The 25,755-nt window shown below is 34.9% G+C and overlaps 1 protein-coding gene across 4 annotated transcripts in view; it reads left to right on the top strand.

Annotated features, from left to right (window-relative positions):
• Positions 1-25,755, top strand: part of LOC118070371 (dystrobrevin beta) — a 300,960-nt gene that overhangs the window by 117,502 nt on the left and 157,703 nt on the right. For all 4 annotated transcript variants that reach the window (XM_035088930.1, XM_035088929.1, XM_035088931.1 and 1 more), the window contains one exon: positions 10,323-10,431. In XM_035088930.1, the coding sequence (XP_034944821.1) occupies positions 10,323-10,431 (109 nt within the window). The remainder of the gene's footprint in view (positions 1-10,322; positions 10,432-25,755) is intronic.

The following is a 25,755-nucleotide window of genomic DNA, read 5'->3' as shown; positions in this document are numbered from 1 at the left end:
AGATGGTGATGCTTTTAGCGGGATTCTCACAACATATCGCCCATCTTGATCTCGTGAATGAGTCGTAACATAATGATCTTCACAGGATTGATCATTTGGGCTGAGTTGACTGGCTGAAGTATCTGGAACTTCTTTCTGAACTCACAATGTTGTCAAGAGATCAGATACTTGCTGATATGAGCTGACCTTTGCTGCGTGATGAGTTCTCGCAGTTGAGCATCTTGTCTGTTGTGGCATTCCAATGAGCATCCATCCAAAGATTGACTCTTCGGCTATTAGAGATGACTGAGGAAATTGTTTGATGCCCGCCTTCACAATCAGACCATAACAATCTGCTCCTATTAAGATATCAATGGGTCTTGGAGGTGAGTAGCCTGGATCAGCAAGTTGTAGAGAGTTGAGAGCTGACCAGTTGATTCCCTTGAGTTGTCTGGTTGGTAAAGTACCAGTGACACATTTGAGGATATGAGCATTAATTGTAACTTGCTCCTGTGTGTTAGTTGATCTAAGTGTCACTGTTGTCACTCCTCTAGTTTGTACAGCTGGTTCGTTACCAATTCCAAGCACTGATATCACTGATGGACGACGTTGGAGATGACAAGTCTTTACCACACTTGATGAGATGAACGTCAGCTCAGACCCTGAGTCTATGAGGAGTCTTACTGGAAGCTAAGAGTAGTCTGAGATTAATACTGCATTGGCTGTGGCGAGTAAGACTGCTGAGCTGTCTGATTGATCTGAAGACTTATTAGTACATATCTCTTCTACTGCTCTAAGTGCTGAAGAGAAACGTCCATGAATCTTCGAGTTGTCTGTCTTGTTCTTGGTGAGTATTGAATCATGTGAGTCGTCTGAGAGTTGACTAGTGTGAGGCTGACTCTTTTCTTCAGCTATAGGAGATCAAACGAGACCTTCTGACTCTTCTTCCAGGACCCCCAACCCTCCTGAGGCCGAAACCTCATGTGCTAAGGTCATCCTTTCCGTCGAGTCATCAGAGAAGCATTCTTTACTCCTGTTAGCGCATGTAGATTGACATGATTCATCACCATTGATTGTTGAGTTGTCTGCATGTTGAGTGATCACACCACCACTTGATGAGTTGACTGAAGCATAATCAGAGTTGACTGCAGAGAGTTGACTGTGATGATGAGTTACCTGGTGAGAAGTCTCCGTAGATGAATGAGTGTGATCTGGAGTCAGCTGTGGAAATGGCACGTCATCACCTCACTGCTGGGAGGTTGATGGCTCTTGACCTGGTTGAGTTGGCTGCGGTTCTTGGCCTGGGCCATATCCTCCCTTCCGTAAGGATGCTGTTCGGGGAGTGTGAATTATTGTGTGGTGCTTTTGATTGCACACACTGCACCGCTTGTCAGACTGGCACACCTGGATCGAGTGGTGGCCTAAACAATTGAAGCACAACCGTGCTGAGAGGACCAGGTTGTATCGCTCCAGTTGAGAGAGAGCTGCAAATGATTGGCAGTCTACTAGGTAATAATCTCGACTGTTGCACTGGTCACATGGGTAATCAGCCTGTTTTTTTTGAGCCCCATGCCTGGAGGCTCGAGTCGTCTGCGATTGAGTTGTCTTCTGACGATTGGACTGGTGTTGTGATCTGGACTTCTTCGTGATCACTGGAGTAGGCCATCGTTTTGCCTGACGAGCTGCATCTTGAGCTGACTCCATCGCACGTGCCCTGGTTGAGATGAAGTTGAGTGTAGTTGGGGACCGTGATCTGCTCCGTTCTAACTCCCAGGACTCTCGGAGATGTTGCTCGAGTTTACTAGCCACCAAATAGATCAAAAAGTAGTCGGTTGAGTCGACTGGAACATTGAGTGCCCTGGGTGCATCCAAATTCTGCTTTACAATGCCTACTAAGTTGTCTAACTGTTCAGCTGACTCAGATGCTGGTGATGGAATGCTAAACAGATGTGAGAGAATATGAGCTGTTCAGGGTTATCATACCTTTCTTTCAGTTGCTTCCAATCTGGCTCATACCCATCATCATTCATGATGGCATGCCTGATAAGTTGCGATGGTGGGCCTGACAGGTTGGCCTTCAGGTAATGGAGCTTGGAAACTGGTCGTAGATCTTGACGATCATGTACCAGACACGTGAACATATCACGGAACTGGGTCCATTCTGAGGAGTCACCTGAGAACGTCGGAAGGGTTATTTCCGGGAGAGTTGCCTGTTGCAAAATGACTTGAGTTGCCTGCTGAGTGGACGATCTGTACTCGTCTAGTGACTTCTGAATGTCCTTTTCGTGCAATTCAGATTTGACACGGTGAAGCGTTGACTCGGTGTGATAGTGAAGTCGCAACGCATTTTCATAGACTCGATCAGTCATGTATGGGTGCTTGATGAGTGTTAGCCGGCACCCAACACTAAATGTCTCGTGCTCTACCACAAAGTAGGTCCACAGCTCATTGAGTTGTGCGAGCTTACCTTCAATTACACTCATTGTCATGGGCGCAGGCTGTCTTACTAGCTCAAGCACATCCTGATACATGAACTGGAGCTGTTAGTACCTTGCCATCTGAGACGTCAACTTAAATTGTGTTGTGTTGGCGATTGCTGGTGGTGACTTTGACCTGTCACGAGATGTAGTGGCCTTTTCGGGCACTTTGAGTGTTGTTTCCCTGATACCTTCTGCCTGAGAGTCGACTGAAACTGGTGATGGCGCTTGGCTTACACTCACTTGCTCTAACATCTCACTAATCCCTTCAACTGACTCATTGTCTTCGGCTACATCTACGTAGTCCGATTTTGCAGGAGAAATTAAACGTTTGTCTGCCATAGTTCAGTTAAGTGAGTTGTCTAATATCACTAAAACTACACTTATCACTAAGAAGCTGCACAAAACTGTTGCTAGAGTTGTCTATTGTCACCTTGATACTGGAGGTGGGCTTTCAATACAGTCTCAACACCAAAAGAATCACACAAATTAATGAACTGAGTCTACGAGCTCTGAATAGTAATTTTCGGTGACTAAACTTGCACTACGGACACTACACTAATTAACGAACTATGTTTATATACACGTAAGTTGACTGCGTCAAGGCTATCTTGACTCTGACCAAAATGTGCGCCAAGCGTCTAAAGAGGAGTCCAAGTTGGCCAGACTGAGCACCACTATGTCACAACAATAAAGATGAGTGTCACTGGGCATTGGAATGCGTAAACACCTTTTGTCTGTAAGGTTGTTTACCCACTAACACTGAAGGTTATTTGAGTCTATATGAATTCTAAGCACTTTATACAGAGCATTTCACAAAATATTCACAAAATTATGAAGCACTAGAACCTTCTAGAATTGTTCAATGTGCATCCAAGCCGTTCTCATCCGGCTCAAAGGACCAAATGTTCTGACTTCGAGTCGGCCGGACGAGCAAACTAAAAACTAGTGGACTGTAATGAATAAGAGCAGAATAAAGAAAAAGGTTGGATGCTAGAAGGTTCCTTAAAAAGAGTTTATTAACACCAAAACTGTATGGTTTTTTCACTTTTATTAACAACTAACAATTACTAGTACAATAGAAAACACTAATCACTAAGGTTCATTGAGTTGTCCGTAATTCAACTTTTTCTACACTTGTGAATTGTCTGCTGGTCAATGTTTCACCAAAAAAACGTCTCAAAACAGTGAATAGCAACATTCACGGTATACACCAGAGTTGTTCGGGTGTGCGATGTATATGTGAATGTCCGTGAGGCACTATGGCGTCGACGCCAGTTCAGCTTTGCGCCCAAAGACACTACAACTGACTTTACTGGACCACTGGCACTGACGAGGTTGATTATGATGATTCACGTATATTCGTGAGAGTTGTCTGAGTCTATTTGACCGTACTTTTTTGTACAAAGAGTGAGCTGACTGCAAAAATCTGCGATTTGACTGCGAACTATTGTACAGAGATGACCGCGTGATTTGCCTGGAGCTAACTGACGCCACAAGTGCTCGACCGCGTGCTTGTTGGCGTCACTAGGGCCGTAGAGTTGCCTTCTGGGCCATGAGGGAAATACTTCCCGATGATTGGTCCAGTGAGTTGACTGACGCGCCGGTGGACAAGTCTGACATTAACAATTTTTGAATATTTTTCGACCAACTGACTTGGGCTCCTCCAAGTCAGAACAGTTTTTAAGAAATCTTTTATTGTATAGAATCATGTTTGTAGTTTAATTTAGATCATTTTGGTCTGTTTGGAGGTTTTTACCCGCCGCAGGATTTTTCCCTCCTAATTATTTGTTTTATTTATTTTTTAAAGCAGACAGAGTTGGGAAGCGGCAATATTGGAATCTAGGCTGAATGATTATTATTTTGATTATCATAATTTCGAATTAGAAATCAAATTTTAGATTTTTTATGTTTTTTTATTTCAGCCTAATCCAATATTTTTACCTAACTAATAGAAATTGCCAGGTGGCCATTTTTGAGAAGATCGGGAGAAGTGTAAAATATTTGTATGTCGTCATCTAATTACTATTAGTCTAGCGACAGTTTGTTAGTTAACGATGATTGCTTGACGATTAGATTGTTTATAGCAACGAGGGGAGAGTTTGTTTATCTCCAGTTTTTGATTGAGACTTGAGTTGACCGCATGGATTCTTTCTTTTAATTAATTGCTTTCAATCTTAAACAAACATTTTTATTTATTTATTAATTTGCCGAAGTTGTTATTGAGTCTTCTTTTACAATATGCATTCAGATGTTTGTGGACCGATGTCAACACCGTCACTGGCAGGCACGCGCTTTCTCCTAACGCTTAAGGATGATTTTACTGGGTTTCGACACGTACGCTTTCTGGAGCATAAGTCAGATATGTTGGAGAAATTCAAAAAGTACAATAATATGTTGACCAATAAGTTTGGACGGTCAATGAAAATCTTGAGATGTGATAATGGCAGAGAATACTGCAATGACGAGATGAAACGGTTTCAAAGAATTTGAAAATGACAAAAAAGTTTGAAATTACACGGACTGCCATGTCATCTATAAAATTGAAATGGCTCCTTGCGAAAAGAGTGATTTCCGCGCCAGAAGAGAAAGATGGGTAGCGTGTGAGAGAGGAAGATGGAGATGAATGGATGATAAAATGAAGGAAAAAAGGGGATTCCTATGATATTTTAAGGTACTATATGAAGTCTCTATGGATCAGGTGGAGTAAATAAGTGTAGAAAGTATGTTAAAGAAAAGCGCGGGAAAATGTATATGTTGTTTCTTTCTCTTTCACTCTACTAATATCTTTATACCACTTCTACGAAGTTTCTGCCGTGACAGAAGACTTGTATGTGGAAAAACAGAATAGCCGGGTATTCCAGGGTCTCGGATCCGTGATCAGTCAATTAAAGTTGGACTATGAGTTTTTTATGATTGTTCTGCTTAATACATATGTATGTAATTTTTCATTTACCTTATTCCTCGTCTGGTGATTGTAGAGAAAGTTATACGAGAGAAATATGTTGCAAATGAACGAATGAGTGAGACGAGAGAATCAAATAGCAAGAGAAATATGCGAATATTAGACTAGCGACGGCGGATTAAATTGTGCGCAGCCTTCGGGGATGAGAAATACCCGTCGGCATGGTGATGACACTCGTAGGAGGTTCCCAGTATTCCTTGGAGGTTCTGAGGTCAATCCCTGTAAATTAGCATGCAAAAGGCAGGAGGAACTTAACCCTAGGGAACTGTCGTCCACGAAATTATAATACTGAAACTTTATTCAAAGATATCAATGTACAATTTTGTAGGATTCACCAATCCGCGACCTGAAGCGGACCTGCTATTACACGCGTTACAAAGAATTGATCGTACTAATCCAATTGTCATTATTTACAATAATCTTTAATAATTACTAGAACACTAGCCGGGTACGAGGCGATGATAGCAAACAAAGCAATTGCCTGAAGGGCCAAATAGTGTCTCAATTAATTGATTATTACAATTATTAATTCACGGGGACTCGCCCTATGCCTTTTCGAGGTACAGTATTATGTTGTCGAGCTCACCCTGAAAATACTTCGACGAAGAATGCTAGGAATGTCTCAGAAAAACTCTCCCGTCGCTCTGGATGTCCTTGGACGACTTTCAGTTGCGTAGTCTGTTAAGCCTTCCGGGGATGTCATGTATCTGCGACTGCTGCTGGACCGCTGGCGTGCGGGGAACTACCCTGACGTTCCAACTCGTATGTCCGTCCGCTGGGAGTCTGGCAGCTTCGTAGATGATGTCTTTTTGGACGATCTTCTATTCTACGCGTACACGATATCTACCGCTTTCGGGAACTTCCGTACTACTTAGCGTGTTCGTTTATCGTTTGTCTAACGTTCTGTAGTCAAGCGCTCTTGACTACTCTCAGCTACAGCTCGGGGCTAACTGGCACAATCGAAGTGCTGTCTTAAGGTGGTGTTCCCCGGAACGTTGTCCTCTATTTGACTTTAGTAGGTCACGCAGATATCCTTCATACCGGCATTCGGCGTGATGGCGCTCTATCAGCAGTGTAAAGTCTCCCAGAGAGGGCGACATGAGTATTTTGTAACTTCAGGCTCATTCTGGCTGGTACGGATGGCACTACTTGTCCGGAATGGACACAGAGTTCAAACCCGTCTTGTCACAAAATAAAGTCATTTTTTCTTTAATTCCGTGAAGTAGTAATTTTTGTTATAGCTGCCACTTTGAAAATATTCTATATAACGTCGTTCATCATGCCTGTAAAGTGGGATCTAAGTCTTAGATTTCAGGCAGGATTTCAAGACTTGTGCGATTCTTCCAGAGAATAGAGGGAATGAAGAGGATGCGGAAGAATGGACTTATTGTGAACAAGTATAGTGTGAATCATGACAAGTTTATATATTAAATTCACATACATAGTCTCAAAATGTAAATCTTTTGAGCAATTAATGACTGAAACAAATCTCTCACGTTGGTTCACTTTCGGCGTGGAGCATAGAAAAATATTAAAAAATCTGTACTTAGACAATTACTATACTGGATTTTCACAGACATACATTAGATTCATTCACCCAATTAATACTGACTAAAGTTAAGCTTATTGGCAATCTTATGAATGTTCTCAAATCAAGTAAGTAATTAAATTGATTCACAACCATAGTAAACCATAATTAACATAATCGACATAATTAGCAAAATCAACATAATCTAAAGTCTAGATTAATTCTGATTTCACCTCTGTATCCTAGAGAAGAAAATAATACTTGCTATGAGCTATAGTAATATCATTAAAGTAGGACCCAAAAAGTCAATTATAAATGTTTTATGAAAACATAATTAAATATTAAAAGAGGAATTATATTCCACTCAATTTTTTCAATTATTATTCGAAATTATTAATATTTTATTTTAAGAAAAAATGTTGAAGCTATCTGAAATATTGATAGAAAAAAATTAGTTTCAAGCAATGATAAAAAATGGGTATGAATTGATACAATTTTCAGAATTTTATTGTTATAACATTTCATAATATTCTGTAAAGTGATTTTAGCAGTTCTTTTTGGCGGTAGCATCTTTAAATAGAGAACGCTATCAGAGCTTATCTGACTTCTTGTTCTTTTGGCTGAGCTCGATGAGCTATCAGATTCAGTAGCTGAATATGACCATATCTTTCTTCATTATAACCTAATCACAGCAAAGTTAGAACAAAATAAAGCCGTGAAGAAAGAGATCGGATTTTTAATCGAAATCGTCGGTAACACCGGTCACTACTTAGTCTACGGGGCCTCACGTAAAGCAGTTAGTACGAAAAACATTCACTGCAGATGCCAGCGCCACAGAAAAGTGCAATATATAGAATGACGTAGAAGACGGCGGATAACCTCAATAAGTCCAAATTGGCAGGTCTCAAACATAAACTATGAAATATGCAGCTACAAAGCAATTCCGTGCAAAAATTATTATACAATATGGAGAACTGCAAAAAGCAGCCCAAATGAACTTGCAACAAAAAAGACCAAAAGAAATAAAGCAAAAAGAAAAAGCATGCAGTGTACTCACAGATAGATTAATAAATAGATAACTAAGTAAAAAGACAAATTAAATTTAATTGTGAGCTCCAATTTGGAATAAATTTATTTACTATTTTAGTTTATCCCAGCACAAATAATTTATTTTTTAAGGTGTCCCCAGTACAGAACTCTACTCATTAATTCTGTAACATAAATAGAAATTCACTCTCCCTGTTCATAATTAGTAAATTTGTGATAAATAATTAAAAATTGAGAGTAGAGTTCTGCACTTCAATTTATTGCTTTGATGCCGTTTCTAATTGTTCATAACAAATTTGATTGTTATAAACGATAAGAGTTCGTTTCTATTTATGCGACACGGTGATTTTAGTGCAAATAAATTGCTGAATGTTTTAATTAAGTTGGTTTTTACTAATCACGAGCTCAGAGAATGGAAGCACATGAGCCACGCTGTAGGATGTGGTCAGGAGAAGTGCACCCACACATAAAAAACACTTTGCTTGAGATAAACAATGTTTTTATTATAAAAATATACTATTTTCAATTATAATAATAACCCCGTTACAATGTTAGAGCTTACTTGACACAATTTTGAGCAATCTAGAGCTGATAAACGATTTTTGGACAAACTATGATGAAAAAAATAGACAGAGTTGCAACAGAATACGTGTACTTAAGCGTCGTATGAGCGTTAATGGCTGCAAACACGTTGTAGCTGGCGTCAGTAGTACAATAGTACGATACCTGTCATTAGCTAAGTCGGAGAAGATGAGTTGTAATTAGTTGAGTGCTAGAAGAAGAGCTAGAATAGGGCGAGATTGACGGAGTACGAGCTAGGAAAAGATCGAGTCCATCTGACAGGTTACGGTTAAGTTCACGCAACACACAGTTAGTACGTCTTTTTTAGCCGAAGAAAAAATTTTCCGTTGAAAGAAATCGAATTGATAGCATAGGTCTCGTTTTCAATTGTTTATAACAAAATTTAATAGTTATGAACAAAGAGAGATCGTATAACAAATTTTGTTATTGTAACACATTTACATAAACAAAAAGTAGCCTTTTACCTTTCCTAGAACTCCTCTACATATTTGCTAAGTTTGGTCGCAATCGAATCTACTTAAGCCATCAATAAGAACGCTGCAATTTAAGTTTAAACCTTTCGTTACAATCACTTTGTTTTCACCTTTTTTGTTTTGAGCCTTTGAATATCTTCCGCACCTTAATTCAATACTTTAGCGTCAGCTAGTGGGAAAACGAAACACAGGACGTAACGAAACTCAATATGAAGGAAAATCATTTTCGCGGTTGGTAATTGCTCATTGAGAATGAACATAAATGTAGGTGATTGTACTATTTTTACCAGAATCTCTAATGCCCAACGATATCACAATTTCACTTTACATACCAAACTATAGTAAATTCTCATACCACCTGCCTGACACGAAAATAAATTGTATAGCTTTATCACATGCATTCTATGAAAGAAATTATTTACGAACTTAAATCCATTTAACATACGCAATTACTAATGATTCAATGAATTTTAACAGTTTTATAGATATTAAACGGTAGATAAAAAATAAACATGTATTACAGATTGCTTTCAGCAAGTGCCAACTCGAGAAAATGCGAAACGTTCAAACTTTACTCATGAATAAAAATGGCTGTATGTTTTTCAGAAAACTTCCAACTTTAAATCTTTGAAGTTAAATACCTTTTTAAAAAAAATATAAAAATATTATTATCTATGCAGCAAATAAAAGCTCATAGATGATTTATATGGTGAATGTAAGCATGATTCGCTATTTTAGTGTCAGTATTTCTGGACTACCAACTGGTCATGATCTGCAAACGAAAACTGGTAACAATTTTTTCTGCACAGTGTTGTGATTTAATTTGATCAAATTGTCTGATACTCATACTGATGCCAATCGCAATTTGTCTTTAGAAAAAAAAAAGTTAATAGGATTTCTTTTTTCAATTGTTTATTAATGTTAAGCATTATAACAATGAATTTATTGTAACTTTTGAATTTGCACCTTTCTGCATTGTTTTTGCTGATGGAAATCAATTTAGTCTTAAATTATAATATTGACTACAGGTTCATAAAACTTGTAAACTGCGACCTGAAGTTGGTTTCTTTTAGAGTATACCTCAAACTAAGAAAATGTATATGCACTAGAAAATACGTATCTATTAAAATTTGATTTAGAATTACATATACCAGACGCAAAAAACGCGATGATGATACTTTGAAATAGCTTCTACATTAATATTTTGTTTCAAAGGAACACGTCGATACTCCTTCTTATAAAGATGTATGACCACACATTTTATTTTTCAGGATATTAAAGTGACTGTCAATGATTTCTTGGACACTCTACTATCAGATCCGGGACCTAATTGTCTTATTTGGTTGCCTTTATATCATCGAATGGCTACTGTTGAACTTGGTAAAAAACATCATAATTAGAAACTTTTACTTTTAAGTATAGAAATTTTCATAATAAGTTGACTAAAATTCAGATGACATTAAAAAAAGCTAATTCAAATTCTCATTTATTATCATTAAAATTTAATTTGCAAGAATATATAAGATAACTAGAATGAATTTGATACTATTGCATAATCCATGTCTTCAGAATAATGACATCAAACCAATGGTATTAGTAGCAGAACCGAACAACTAATAACTAGAAACAGCCAATCAGAAATAAATAAAGGAAACGATTTTTTCTATCCTGACAACTCCTCTTTGTCCGAACGCTCTCCTTTATAAAACGCCTTGTTTCCCTGTCCTGAGAAGGACATTTTATTTGAGTACCTTGCCTTATAGGGCATAACTCTGGGGATGACTCTACTTATAGCGACGGCGTTACTTGGGACGTAATATTCTTGCGCCTTTAGAAAGGCACGAGGATACACGCATCTACCCCAAGGTCTTGCTACATACCACTACGAGTCCAACCTCAATTGACCGAAAGCACCCTGTTTTTGCAGCCCCGGATGCTGGCTTGGATTTTGGTCGCCCGTAGTACCAGTTTTATCCGCTTTGGTCGGCAGCTTTCTCTCCTTTATAAAAGCGCGCTACCCTATATCCTCAATTTTCGCCTTTACAATGATTATTTATTTAAATTCTTAAATTAAATATACTCGTATATAATAGGGCCATTTAACTGAGTTGATGATTTTTAAATCAAGTATTCAATTAGTGAAATTCGATTTCGATATTATTCGATGGGATTGTGAAAGAACTGATAAATAGAGTCTGTAATAATTCTAAAGCGATACACTAACACTCATTAAAATATTAAGCAACGATATTTTTAATCAAATATGGAATGAATTGCTATAAATTGTATATTTTATATGTATTTTAATTATTTCACATAATTATTTAAAATATATTTTAAGAAAAGCTAAAAATGAATAGCAATAAACTTAAGGATTGAGGTTAACGATTATTACTCAAGTTATTTTTTGAGTTTTCCTAAGATTTCGTTAAAATAGAAAGGATTTCGAAGAATAGTTGAGGAAGTCATTTTTTAGATATTTTATTGCTTTTGGAGAACCCACGTGGCGAAAAGCAATAAAACTTAAAAAAAAGAGTACGTGACGTAAGAAGAGCGTTAGCTTTTCCAAAAAAGGAAAAGACCATGCGAAGGGACTTGTGCGCGCCTGAAGCAAGGGACTTCTAATTATGTCACATTCGACTAAATAAATACGTAAGGTTTGATGCATCAGTCAGTTGTCGAAAAAGTAAGATCGAGATCAGATCGTCGTGGAACATCTCTTGAAATCATAAGTCTTGAGTATTGTATTCATAATACTTCAAAGTTTGTAAATTTTCGTATGAAGTTTATTTGATTGTCAAATTATTTTTAAATTGATATTTAAATTAATTCGCGAGATAAAATGAAGAATTGCGCTGACTGGAACATCGACTAAGGACCAATTAATTGTAACCCATCTCGACCAGAGTAATAGGAATCATCTGTTGGTAACGTTTAAATTGTTGTTATAATTCTTCAATAATTTTCATTCAATAAAATTTTGTTATTGTTTTTATATAAATCACACATTTTTACTTTCTCTATCGAAGATCCCCTCATCCCTGTCTATTGGTCGAAAGGCTAGGACTAAAAAGAGGAACTTAAACTCTCTACGGTTAAGCATATGTAAAATATTGACACCTTTAAAGAGCAAAATTACATAACATACGAAAAATATTTCTGATGCATTTTCAGATTCATTACCATACCTCTTGAGGCACGTTGAGCGATTTTGAATACAGAAGAATCTTATGGGTTTGTGTTTCCAAACTACGTGTCACCAACGCCAGGCTCTATCCCAAGTATATATATACAGTCCAAGTCACTTGAATAGCCTCACCAATAGATTAAATATAAATCCTGTTCTTTATCTATAACTGTTTATCAGATTTTATCAATAAACTTTATTAGAATAGTAATATAACATGAATGAAAGAATTAAAATAATTATAATAAAAAAATATTAATAATTAACTTAAGTGAAAAAAAGAGATAATTACGTAAATAGCCTCAATAAATAAAACACAGATAAATATGATTACAATTAATTTTCAATATTTCGTGTATTTTTCATTAATCTTAATTACTCCAAAAAAAAAACGACAATACTTCCTGGTAAACCAATCCAATATAGTCTGTCAGACAGCTATTGAAAACCATAAACATCTTATAAGAATATATTGGTTCTATAGCAAGGTAGCACGGTTCTCATAAAAATTAATCAAAACGAATCAGAACTTATGGGTGGTACAAAAATTCGAAACTATGATACAAGAATGACAGAGAATAAATAGGACAACCCTGTGCGTCCCAATAAGAACAAATAGGAATATAATATATTTATCTATATTTAATCTATGATTCAGTCTTACCAGAATGAGCAAGCAGCGGTGTATAAGTCTCAATAAGAATGTATGGGACAATTTAATTTTTCATTTTATTCTTCAATCTCATGAGAATTAAACGGGATTATTGTGTGGGTTACGATGTATCAAGTGCGTTATTCTTTTCTTAAATCGTGAAAATAGTGTAAATATACATCTGAACTATCTAATTCAATTTTTTTTTTGTCACTGAAACAACATTATGCCATTCATTCGTCCAGGACATATGCTTTTAAACAAACCATGATCAGACTTTTTGATGCTGATCACGCAGAAAAGGATTTCTTTCAATTTTTGTTTTTTTTAAGGTGTGATAATGACTTTATAATACGTGGTACCGTAGAAAGTGAGAGACAAAGTTACCAGTTTTGTCCGACTTTTATAGTTATTTCTATAGTTTTCTTTCTGTTTCATATAATAATTGATTACTTTAGGATTACGACCGATTATAGGATATGAATAAAATAACACTTCAGAAATGATATTCAGATATTCTGGTGGGAAGATAGCTGTTCGCGCCAGAATAAGATTTCAAAAAGAAACGAGAGAGATAGATGATGTTACTATCTCTCAAAAAGAAATTTAGATTGTTTGCTGTACCTAAAATATACCAAAATTCTATTTCTAAAATCTTCGGTGATCTCTTTAAGGTTATTTAACCAGGGAACTTGGACTCGAGTGTCTTTGTTCTATGATTCTATCTATATTTGCTGTACTAGATATTCTTGTTGTCACTTACCTTACACCAGCTTCTGCAGATGAGATTGCATGCAATGTACCAAAATAAATTAACAAACGAAATGTGAATTGACAATTTTCTTCGTATGACCTCGGACACACTTTCTGTACGACGTAAGAGTTGTATGAAATCTTAGTGAATTCTGGAACGATCTACGTCTAGAGACGTCTCTCTTTCTGGACCCTTGGGACGCTGAAAGTTCATATACCGAACTTTAGAGGGAAAAGTCCACGATAATTGCGTTCAACGCCATTTAGGTTATAATTGACTTCCGGGGCACGAGCCGAAATAACGACGATTAGGGAATGAAGATTATAATAATTCAACAATAATAATATTAACGCGACTTCGCCCAATACCCTTGAAAACAGTTGCTTAAAGGTCGGCTCACCCAGATTATTCTGAAGTAGAATTTCTAACAGACCGTTGTAGCGTTGTCGTGGTCTTCTTCGCGTCAGGACTCTGCAGCTGACCTTCGGTGAATTACCCAGGATCCAAACTCGTATGTCCGTTGGCGATGCAGGTCCTCTAGTTCCTCCGATTTTCCTTGATTGGCGGGTCCACGATGCCCCAGCAACCACAGCATGTTCCTGGTCTAACGTTTATTAAGTTATAACTTATTCACGAAGCGAGATTTGAACTCCCGTCCGTACAGTTTGACAGCGTAAGCTTAACTGTTGAGTAATTGTCGACTCGGCGTGCTTCCGGCTTCGTTGTCGCGATCCCCTCTCTCGAGTGGCTATGCCCCTTCGACTTCCGCAGCGTCCGTCGTCAATATGGCCTAAAACAATTTAGTATTCTCTCCTGTAGATGGAGGTGTAAGTAACATCACTGGTGTAGTAGCAATGACAGAGGTGGTACCACCCTTCCACGAAGAGACAATTCTTCTTCGTCGTATAATAATATATAGGTAATATACGCTACTTATAAGAAGGATTGATAACGATGCACCGATATAACCGTACGCGAATAATGTTCCAATGACACTAAGGCTAATCATGTAGAGCGGAAAAACTGACTTATCGACACTACGCGCGGTGTTTATGTACAGGTTCATGCAAGTTGTATCTTGTATCGTAAGGCACTGCACGTGAAGAGAAAATTAGACAGGGTTTAACGTAATAATAATGTATGTTAATATAAAGATATACTATATTCAGGGGTGAGGCCATTTAAGTGACTCGGACTGTATGTGGTATCTTTGCGGTCACATTTATGTCTCTCTCTTTTTTGTCATGACCAGCACGCGACAGCACTCACTCGAATATAAGAAATTTTTCCCTTTACCTCAATCCGCAACCTGTTTTTTTAAATTGACATAATGACTGTGGCACATAGACACAAATAATTTTTGGATACGCCGTATGAATCATATATGAATTATTATTTGCAACATCAATAATGATTTTTTATAACCTAACAATAAAAATATGAGTCCATAGCAACCAAAAGTCCGAACTTTTCTGAAAAATATCTCGTCCATGGGTGAAAGTTGAAGTTTTTACCTTGGATGTTGGTATGAATGTCGATAGCATATACAAATTATATCTGTCTACTCATTGGGCTATTATGAGCCGATAATATATATAATAACGATAAAAATCTGCGAAATTTATTGAATTGATCATTTTTTGAGCAAATAAATATCGGATCTGCGGCACTTTCGTTAGATCTTTTAATGCACAAATTGTTATGTGTACAAAAGGTAATGTTCAAAGGTACAACATTTATTTTTAATTACAAAAAATTTTAATAAAAAAAAACTCATCAATTCGTTTCTCATTGTTATTGATTTTTACGTAATTAAATCAATCTTTCCTATGTACAATTAAAAAAATATCAGTGCTCTGCAGTGGTCTGGGTGCGACTTGAAAGGTCCACACGACCAACTTCCCAGTGGAAAAAATGAAAAAACACCTCGAATAGAACCCGTTTCCAATTGTTCATAACAAATTCAATTGTTATAAACAAAAAAAGTGAGTTTCTATACATGTTATACGGTTGGTAGCTTTTTTTCAATAAGAGAAAAAATTTCACTTCGGAAGAATTTAAATATATCGCGCGGATCTCTTTTTCCATTATTTTTAAAAAATTTAATTGTTATGAACAAAGAAGTATGTTTCTATTTATGTCGTACAGTTAGTATATTTTTCAGTAAAATTAAAAATTACACGTTAATAGAACACAAATATGTTGCATAAATCTTGTTTTTCATTCTTAATAACAAATGGTATTGTTATAAACGCAATGAGTGTGTTTTTATTTGATTCATATGGTTAGTTACTTTATTTCAGTAAAAGGAAATATTGTGCGTTAGAAGAATTCGAATATACCTCATAGATCCTTTTTTTCATTATTTACAACAAATTTTATTTTTATACACGAAAAAAAGGATGTTTTCATTTATGTCATACGGTTGGTAACATTTTTTCAGTAAAAGAAAAAATTATGGGTTAAAAGTACTCATATATATAGAATGGATCCCTATTTTTATTGTTTATAACAATTTAAAACTTATTATTTAAATATTACTATGATCAATAATCACTTGTTAGTAACAATGTTCAATTATTATGAACACAATCCCATATTATTGACTGTTATAGCGTCTTTAATGCTGTTTTCTTAATCCTGACACGAGTTTAAAATTCTTTCATTGCTAATTTTGTTTTTTAAAATTTTTTTTTTTTCGATACAATATTGTCATCATATTTTCATCTAATATTTATATTTTTCAAAAGATTTTGAAATTTGTCTGAAAAATGGTACAATTTATAAATTACAAAATTCAGGTCGTCTTCCATTTTCGCTAGTTTTTGTTTTTGCAAAAAAAATGACTGGACCGATTTTGTTGGAAACCTAATCAGTTCTAAGTTACATAATTACCCGTCGAATGCAATTGGTCTCACATCGATATAATTTTTTGTTCTTGAGATAATCGTGCGCACATACGTACATACACACATACAGACGTTCATTGGAAAACGATCGTATTCGACTCTGAAGACCTTAAAACGTACAGATACATCAAAATTCGGGATTCACAAAATTGGACCCATTACTATAACTTCCTACTAGAGGGTAAAGGCTACCGGAAAGGTGAACCCAAAAAATGGAAGAAATTAATAAAGATCTTACAACACCATCATCTTATGCATGGCAGCTGTATTGAAGTAAAAGTCTGGAATATTTTGAAAAATCAGCATAACTTGTAACAAATCAGAATATAAAACAAGAATATTTAGTGTTCATAATTGATAAATGCCTCTAAAACTAACAGAAAAAAGCGTTGATTTGCTAATGAGTATATATTGTAAAATATTTGTATGTCGCCATCTAATGACAATAAGACTGACGACAGGTTTTAAGTTAACGACGATTGCTTGACGATTAGATTGTTTATAGAAACGAGGGAAGAGTTTGTTTATTTCCCGTTTTTGACTGAGACTTGAGTTGACCGCTCGTATTCTTTCGTTTTAATTAATTGCTTAATTTTTGTTAGTGAATTTCTTTGGAGGAATTTTAGAATAATCATGCCAAAGAGCCCAAGTCGTAGGCAAATTCGAGCCGGAAGAAGGACTCAATTTGCCGTTTGTATCGAAGAGGGTACCAATAGAGAATTATTAGCATTAGAGATAAGAAACTTAATTACTACTATTAATAATAATAACAATGATAATAATAATTTAAAAATTCATAATTTAGAAAATAGTTCTAACAATTGGGTTGAATCAGTCTCATTTTCGTCGGTTAATAATAGTTCGTGAGCTTTCGCGATCATTTCAGATTAAATCCATAGATTTGATTCAATTATTCTTTAAAGTGAAGGAAATGGCCTAAAGTTCTAGTTATTTTTGGAAGCTCTTCATGCATCTGAAACGTACTTCAAGATAGTGTGTTTCGAATTCATAAAATTCCGAATGGTCGTTTGAAAGTTGTTCATGTGAATAGACTCGCTTCTTATGTAGATGATTAGTTATTTTGACTCTTTCTGGATTCCTAATTTCTGTTGAATTCAGGGTTTTTGTAACTTCCAGTCTGAGAATGTTGGCTTTCATCGATCATTTGATTGTTGATTTAAATTCACAATGTCTGTCCCGGAGCGTTCTCGTGGAGTTACTGTAGGATATACACGGTTGGAGTCATTGTACCAGAATCCTTTTATCCATTTATTGGCCAAAATGAAGCAAAGTGAGGTACTAGATGTCCATGGTATCCTAATATTTTTGTTCGGATAGAATGCGTAACTGTATTAAATCATTTATTTGAGAGTCAGATTTTATTTATAAAGGACGCGAAGTCGGAATTTATTTGGAGAATTGACTCCATGAAATGTGACCATTCAACCTAATTATTAATTGAACATTGAATTTATGATTAAAAATGAAAATTTTTTTAAGAACTTTGATTCTGTGCGGAACTTTTATTTTGTTCAGTTCCATGACCTTCCAGTTCTTGGCATTCCCTACTCTTTGGGTTCTTATAGTTCGTCCCAGTCGTTCCTTCTGATGAAAAAGAAGGATGGAAAGGGAATTGAAGATGGAAATTTTAATTTTTAATTTTTAATTTGACTAACGGACGATTAGTTCTTAAGAAATCTTTTATTGTATAGAATCACGTTATTAGTTTAATTTAAATCATTTTGGTCTGTTTGGAGGTTTTTACCCGCCGCAGGATTTTTCCCTCCTAATTATTTATTTTATTTATTTTAGATCATTATCATAAATCTGTTATTTTTCATAAATTAATAAGGAGGTATTTCTATATATAAAAATTTTTCTAAAACGAGAATTTAAAAGAAAATCACGTAGTACACATTTAAAAATTCGAATCATTTTTGTTAAATTTACAAATTACATTAGACATACTTTAGAATTTACAAAAATGTTTACAGTGATATTTTATGCATATAGAAGTAAATAAAACATAACGAAAATCGTACTCCTTAAATTTCATATCCGTCGTTCTGGAATATATTTTTCATTATTTGCTGTAGTAACAAATCTGACTATTGTACAATACTTTAAGTCGAGTAATTGTATAATGCGCCAATTTCGTACTTGTAATTCTTCTACTTCATACGCTTAAAAATGATCATCAAACATAAAATTTTCGATCCATGATGTCACTGAAATCACGTTTTTCGTAGATTCTATGGAAATAAATTGAACATGACAAATGTAGGACCATTTTCTGAAGCCATAAGTAGAACGGCTTCTTCTCTTATTTTATTACCCGTATAAATAAGATATTTGGTCATCAAAATATTGCCAACATTCGATGGACGTCATGGAGAAAAAGACTAGTGATAATCTAAATTTTTTAAATTATCAAGAGATACGAGTCGGCCTGTTGTAAAAAGTTTATTACATTGCTCTTTACGCAATAAAAAATAAAGTTTCAACTGATTTTCGATGCCAGAAGGATGAGTAATATTTTTTCTATTTATCGAAAAATGAATAGCTATTTTAGATTTATGATGTTTTCTTTCAAAATTCATGCTACAAATATTTCAAAGAGGTCCAAAAGCAGCTAAAACATCAGCATAATATAATAAAATGTGGTGCTTGAATTTTAAGCTATCAGGAAACAAAAGAAATGAAAAGAGATATTCTCGAATCACAACTCTTAAATAGGCTACTATACTTTTAGGAAATGTTTTAGATGTGCAAATATCGCTTATTTTCTTCAATTTCATTACTAGATCCCAATACGGATCATTTTCTGAAATAAGATCGCCAATTAACAGTGTAATATTCCTGGAAAAGCACTGCATTTCAGCTGAAGACATATTTATGTATTCATCTTTTTTTTAGTCTTTTCTTAATTCAATCGGTTTATTTCTTTTTTGTTAGACCTATATAAAAGCCTCTAATTCGAAAATTTGGAATATCCATCGTGAATAGTTCCTTTACGAAAATAAAGTGATATAAAATTCTACCATAATCATATTGACATACTCATTCGAGTAGATAGTGCATAACATGAATAGCTAACGAATTTATGATATTAATATTAGGCAATTTATTAAAACAACTTTAAATCTTCTTCATAATTCTCAGGAGTACATAATCGACATAATCTATTATCACTCGTTTTTTGTCTTTCATTACAATGCAACAAACGAAATCGGCAATAGTTTGCAGAAAAACTACTCACAAAACCAGTAATTGCATTGACGCCCAAATTATCACCAATAATACTTGCAACTGAAAAAAAAACTTTTTTTTTGCTTTGTTCCTTTAAAAAATGTAATTCCCTGCAATTCTAAATGAATTAATTCTTCTTTTGCTTTAGCTAAAATAACTTTAAACTCTAGGTTTTCATCTAAAGAATTGAATAATACAAAAACAAAAATATTCTCTAATTTTGACTAAATAGAAGGTGGTAAACATGCAATACTCAGATAGATAGCACCAGTTTTTGCAATATCCCTATGATTAGCCAGTGGATTATTGGTTTCATATTTATTAAAATACAAAATGGGTAGCAACACAAATTTCTCCCCAAAAAAAGTTTCCTTTTTTTTTCAAAAATTACAGACAGGTATAAAAATCAGGTGACAGGTTTAAATATCATGATTTCTTGTCCATTTTGGGAACAAAATCATCTTTTTGACCAATTGGTACGGTTGAAGGAGGAATGTAAGTTCCACTTTTCTGAAGCTTCTTTAAACGTAACCATTCTGAATTTAAATTTTTAAATGGATTTAATAGTGTATCAAACATAGAAATTATTGAAATTGTCTGGAGTTTCGCCCAGATCTTTCAATCACTGGAGTAAAATGATCCATAAACAATTTTGTGGTAGAATTCTGCAATAGGTTTATGATAGAATCTACAATATCTTGTACACGACTTCGAGGTACATCGTTGTAATTATACATTGTTGACCAAAAATGTAAGGACTCGTTAGTTAAACTTGTTTTGAAAGATCTCAAATCAAAAGTTCAATCATGAATAACTGCACCAATTTGAGATGTAGAGGGAGTAGAGGGTTTAAGACTTTCTTCTTCTATTTTACTTCGATTGAATTCTTTAGGAAATGTGGTACTATGTAAACTAGAGTCACTGCAATGAAGATCAGTAACGTATGGATATTCGTACTCAGCAGAAAAAAAATATTTTGAATGCTAAATCTACAGCTTCTATGAGAGAATTAACTTTCAATTTGACGTTATTTACGATAACATAGAAACTAACGCGGTTTTTATTCGATCCAGAAAAGATCATGAATGGTTGGATGGTTGTCCGGTTCCTTAAGGCAATTTATTTGTTTTTTTTTATTTACTTCTTCTAATTGAAAATCGGTCTAAAAATCTAATAAGAAGCACCAAATTCAAGAAGCCAAAAACTTAAATAAAGAATAAACATCGATTTACTATTGTTGAGCTAGATGTATTAGTAATTCGTCTTAAAAGAACAAGCACATTTAGTATCTATAAACTGAGCATACTTACAGCTATTTCTCTTACAACCAACTTTTTTTATTGAAAATAATTGAATCGTTTCAAAATATGAGCAAATAACATAAGAATTGCTGCATATTCATTGACTGCAAGAAGACAATTTTCATCATTATTGTGAAAAAAATTAAAGTTGTTGTTGTAGTAGATGGAATCAATTAATTTCATAAATTAGTTTTGCAAAATTTTTTGAAATATAACTCGTCAATAAGTAGCTGCTTCTTAACAATTAACAGATGATAACACTATATAAAAATTACCTCCATTTAAAATTAGGAGTAGAGTAAGCAAGAATTTGACAGAATTTTTTTTTCCTGTGTAATAGGATGAATATTCTTTTATGAATATTTCAAAAGTATCCCATCGATTTTTTAAATTATCTGCGCAATCTGGATGAATTTGTTGAAAGTCGTATTGAATATGTATAGAAGAAAAATGATATTATAAATTTCAAGTCACAAGCATTAATGAAGTGTGAAAAGTTACTAAGCTTATTCCTTTATTTAATTAAACACAGAAATAACTAAAGCAATCTGAGCTGTTATCAACCTGCGTCCACGGGCTTATGTTCAATTTGAGCCCCTCTAATTGGTCTTTGATCGATTCTAATAGTAAAAGAACTCATGAAACAATTTGATAATGATAATAGCGATATAAGAAAAAAAGTGATAAAAAACAAACCATCGATTTCAGAATTTGTTGTTGTTAAATCAACACTAATTTGATCAATTATTTTTTCGCCAAAATTCCGGTATTTTTTGATAATTTTTTAACCGTGTTATATCGATCCCATAGCTTTCCTGTCACATGAGTTTTGAAGTTATTGTCGAAAGGAGAATAGTAAATATCGGGATCTTCGTTGAAAAATTCCGCAATTTCTTTTGTAAATGTAAGAAACCGCGAAGTATCAATGCTAAAAAAAGAATTTGAAAATCAAAGAAAAAAAAATTTCGTGATATTATTCGTCGACAAATGAGCGATTAAATTAAATTTTTACAGAGAAATAACATACTGCAACTTCTCCAATTTTTTGCCGGGCTTTAAATTCGCCGACTTCAATATTATGTCTGTTTCACGAGCGATTACTTTTCAAACCAGTGTATTTTGAAAAGAATCAGATAGAATCCCATTAGATTTATAAGAATGAATTACCATCAATCCCTTACTATCACGACTTAAATACCGGATTCAATTTTTATTTGAATCAACAAATAATATCATATCATAACCATAATCTTGTATTTTTGAATTAGTCATAATTTGATCAACAAACTGTATCGATGTACCTGAGTCGTCGATAACTACAATAAAAAAGTAATTTTTTAACATGTATAACTTGATGGAAATAGCAAAAAAAATCTTAATCGCTTTTGAAATAAAATGTACAAAAAAAAAATATGGATAATATGTAAAGCTAGCTTTAGATACACTTTAAAAAATTTTCATTCAATTTTCACATTGTCATTAGGAATAGTCAGAAAATTTTTCATTTCAGATCAATTGTTACATTAACATGAATATGTTGAGGTTAAAAATGTACATGCTATCTCTGTTAGTTACAAGGTTACTCTAATTTAAAAGAAAAAAGGTTTACAGTGCATGTAAAATGGGATACTTGAAACATTAATAGAAAAAACTAGTCTAAAAATATACATTGAATAGCTTGAGGTACGAGTTCATAACTAGCGTTAAACGTGTCACTGTTTAATGCATCATAAATAATCTAAAAAGCATCACTGTACTTATAGTATTACGTAAAAAAGAATTTAAAACTTATTACCACCTACTTCTGTTAGGCTTACACTCAAAACTGCTATATCACTCATTATCGTAGCGTATAACTTGTTTTTTAACAATTTACTTCCTACAAAAAGATGATACTACTCACTGGTGATCGTTTGCAAGTTTCGTCCGTTACAAATACACGAATGCACATACTACACAAGTATAAGACTCACAGCTATGAACATGGTTATGGCATATATGTTTAATTGTTGTCATCACTATACTGTAAAAATGCTACATGTTAAATATTTCTTTGTAGTCTGGTTTCTCGTTTCATGTTTTATATGAATCAGTACTATATTACGTAGATGACTCATGAATAAAAAATGAAAATACCTATCATAAATGAAAAGATAGCCTATCCATAATTTATTGTAGACCCAATAATGCAAACATGTTAGGAGTAATATGTCCACTAGTTGAGATACTCATAAAATTTTATTCTTTTTTCGCACTATGCCAAATAGTTACTACATCTATGTACATAGGCAATTTGACTATTCTAAATGGTATATAGTTTTACATCATTATTGCTGTTACTAAACTCCTATGTAGCAAAGAAGCCATAACTATGTAATTTTTTCAGTGTATTTGCTATGTTTGGGAAGAATTTATATGTTTTGCGGCCTGTTTCGGATGTATCCCATTCTGCCTGCCATATCTCAAGTGTTTGTACCCTGAGGTTCATCATCGGCGTCGATAATTCTTCTGACGTATTCTCATTTAAAGAGATTCTAACATTGTTGTACGTTACTGCTTCTCTAAATCTCTCGTTTCATGAAAAGTGCCTCTGTTTTTGTTTTTGACAACTTGAGCTTGAGATTCTTGCATTAAGTGAGTATTGTGTCTGTAAAGTATCTGTAAAGTAATTTTGCATTATTTTGTAGATATTTTAAGGGCAGTTTCATGATTGTAGTCCTTCGAGGACTGAAGGTCACCATAGATTATCAAATGCGCCTGAAATATCGAAGAGCAATGCAACTACGTTACGTTCTGTAGACTCTTGCACTGCTCTTCGCAGTGTCAGCGTTGCATCTACTGTTGATCGCCCTTCCATGAATCCATATTGGTGATCTGAGATGTTTCCTTGTTTAAAGACGCTAGTCGGAAAACCATATTTTTATAAGTCTTTCGAAGATTCTATCTAGTACTGATAGAAGACATATGGGTCGATATAATTTAGGCTTTGCTACATCTGTGTATATATTTGGGGATTTTCCATTTTTAAGCGTTCGGACGACTCGCTTAAGTAATTCTTTGTCATAAATGGTGCTAAATCATCTGTACTGGGTAGGTTAAGAGCATTTATCTTTAGCCTGCTCGATTAATCTGTGTGCATTTCTGGATGGTCATCGACTATGTGTACTGCCAGCAATCGCTTGGCTTTTGTTCAGGGTTCTATTACCCTCTTCAGTGCGAAGTGCATTCATGACTTTTTCGACTCGCATTTTATCGGCTGCAATTTTGTATACCACACCCCATTTCTTCTCGTTTCCGTGGGTTGTAACAAACTTTTTCCAGCTCTTTTTTTTCGCTTTTTTAGTCGCTTGAGAGTACGTTCTTATTTGCTGGCGGTATCGGAGTCTCGCTGCTGTGATTCGGTGGGTATCAGCACCGAGCTTATTAATGCGCTGGTATCTATGGCCTAGTCTGTAGACATTACGCTTTCAACGGGACAAGTGGTTATTCCACCAGAGATTCGCTTTCCTTAGTGCTTTTCATCGTGGCTTCGATATTTCGCAGAGTTCTGTTAACCCATTTGCGAGATTGTTAGCAAATCCATCAATGTTCATCAGGGAGTCCAGCGAAAAGTGTGCTTTCCAGCTCGGGTATCAACTTACCGAAGGCTTCCCTATTAGCTGTTTCGACATTGAACCGTTGGGTTGCCTCTGCGTGAGTTTCACCCTGCACTCCGCTTTGACCAAGCTGGATTCCGATGGCCATGTAATCTGACCCCTGACCTTACCCTCTTACGACTGAGCATTTGCTTAGGGACTGTGATAGTTGAGTCACCACGGTTACGTCTATGTATGATTCTCCTCTTGAGAACCTGTATGTGGGACGTTCTTCGATTTTATTAAGAACTTCTAAACCAAACTCGGTAAAAAAATTTGCAAGCTTATCCCCTCTGGTGTCGAAGTCTAGTGACCACAGAGGATACTGGGCGTTCGCATCCATACAGATAAGAACTTGTTCGCCTTTAAGAGTCGTCAAAACCTTGATAACAAAAACTTTCAATGAGAGCACACGCACAGTGTATATTACTACGTTCATCGATATAGAGCATTTTGAGAAGAAGGTTGACTACAACAATAGCCCATTTAAGTTTTTCCCGTTTCTGGGTTTTTGCGGCAAATATAAATCAAATGAATCAATTACATATATTATCCTCGAAAAAATCTTGTAACAGAATAAAAAAATTATGCAATCTTTGACAGTGATTGCTATATCTTAATCTAAACATAAATTCTGCTTCATATCCTAACGTATTCTCCTTCTTGCATTCGAATCTTGGAATACTGGCTCGCGCTGTTCTCCAGATTCTCTCAATGTGATATGAATGAGCTCCACTATCCGGGTCAACAAAATTATAAGTGTGGTTCGCTGTTAAATGTTTGAACCCTCAAATATTTATAAAAAATTTTATGAATTGTACAAAACAGTAAGTACAATCGTGTCAATAAATTTTTGTTCCAAACGATCCAGAAAAAATACTTAAAATAAAAAATTTATGATTACCTTTATCATTCAAGCAATCGTATGCCCTCCAGCAATCCGATATTATCGTAGTCCCTGGTTTAATTCTCCTTTCGATTACTTGTAACAATGTCTTTTCACTCCGATCCATCACT

The sequence above is a fragment of the Chelonus insularis genome, unplaced genomic scaffold, assembly GCF_013357705.1.
Source record: "Chelonus insularis isolate UGA/USDA-ARS -01 unplaced genomic scaffold, ASM1335770v1 contig_57_pilon, whole genome shotgun sequence".
Taxonomy (NCBI): Eukaryota; Metazoa; Arthropoda; class Insecta; order Hymenoptera; family Braconidae; genus Chelonus; species Chelonus insularis.
The sequence above is the reverse complement of the archived record's forward strand: the minus strand, read 5'-3'. Positions and strand labels throughout refer to the sequence as shown.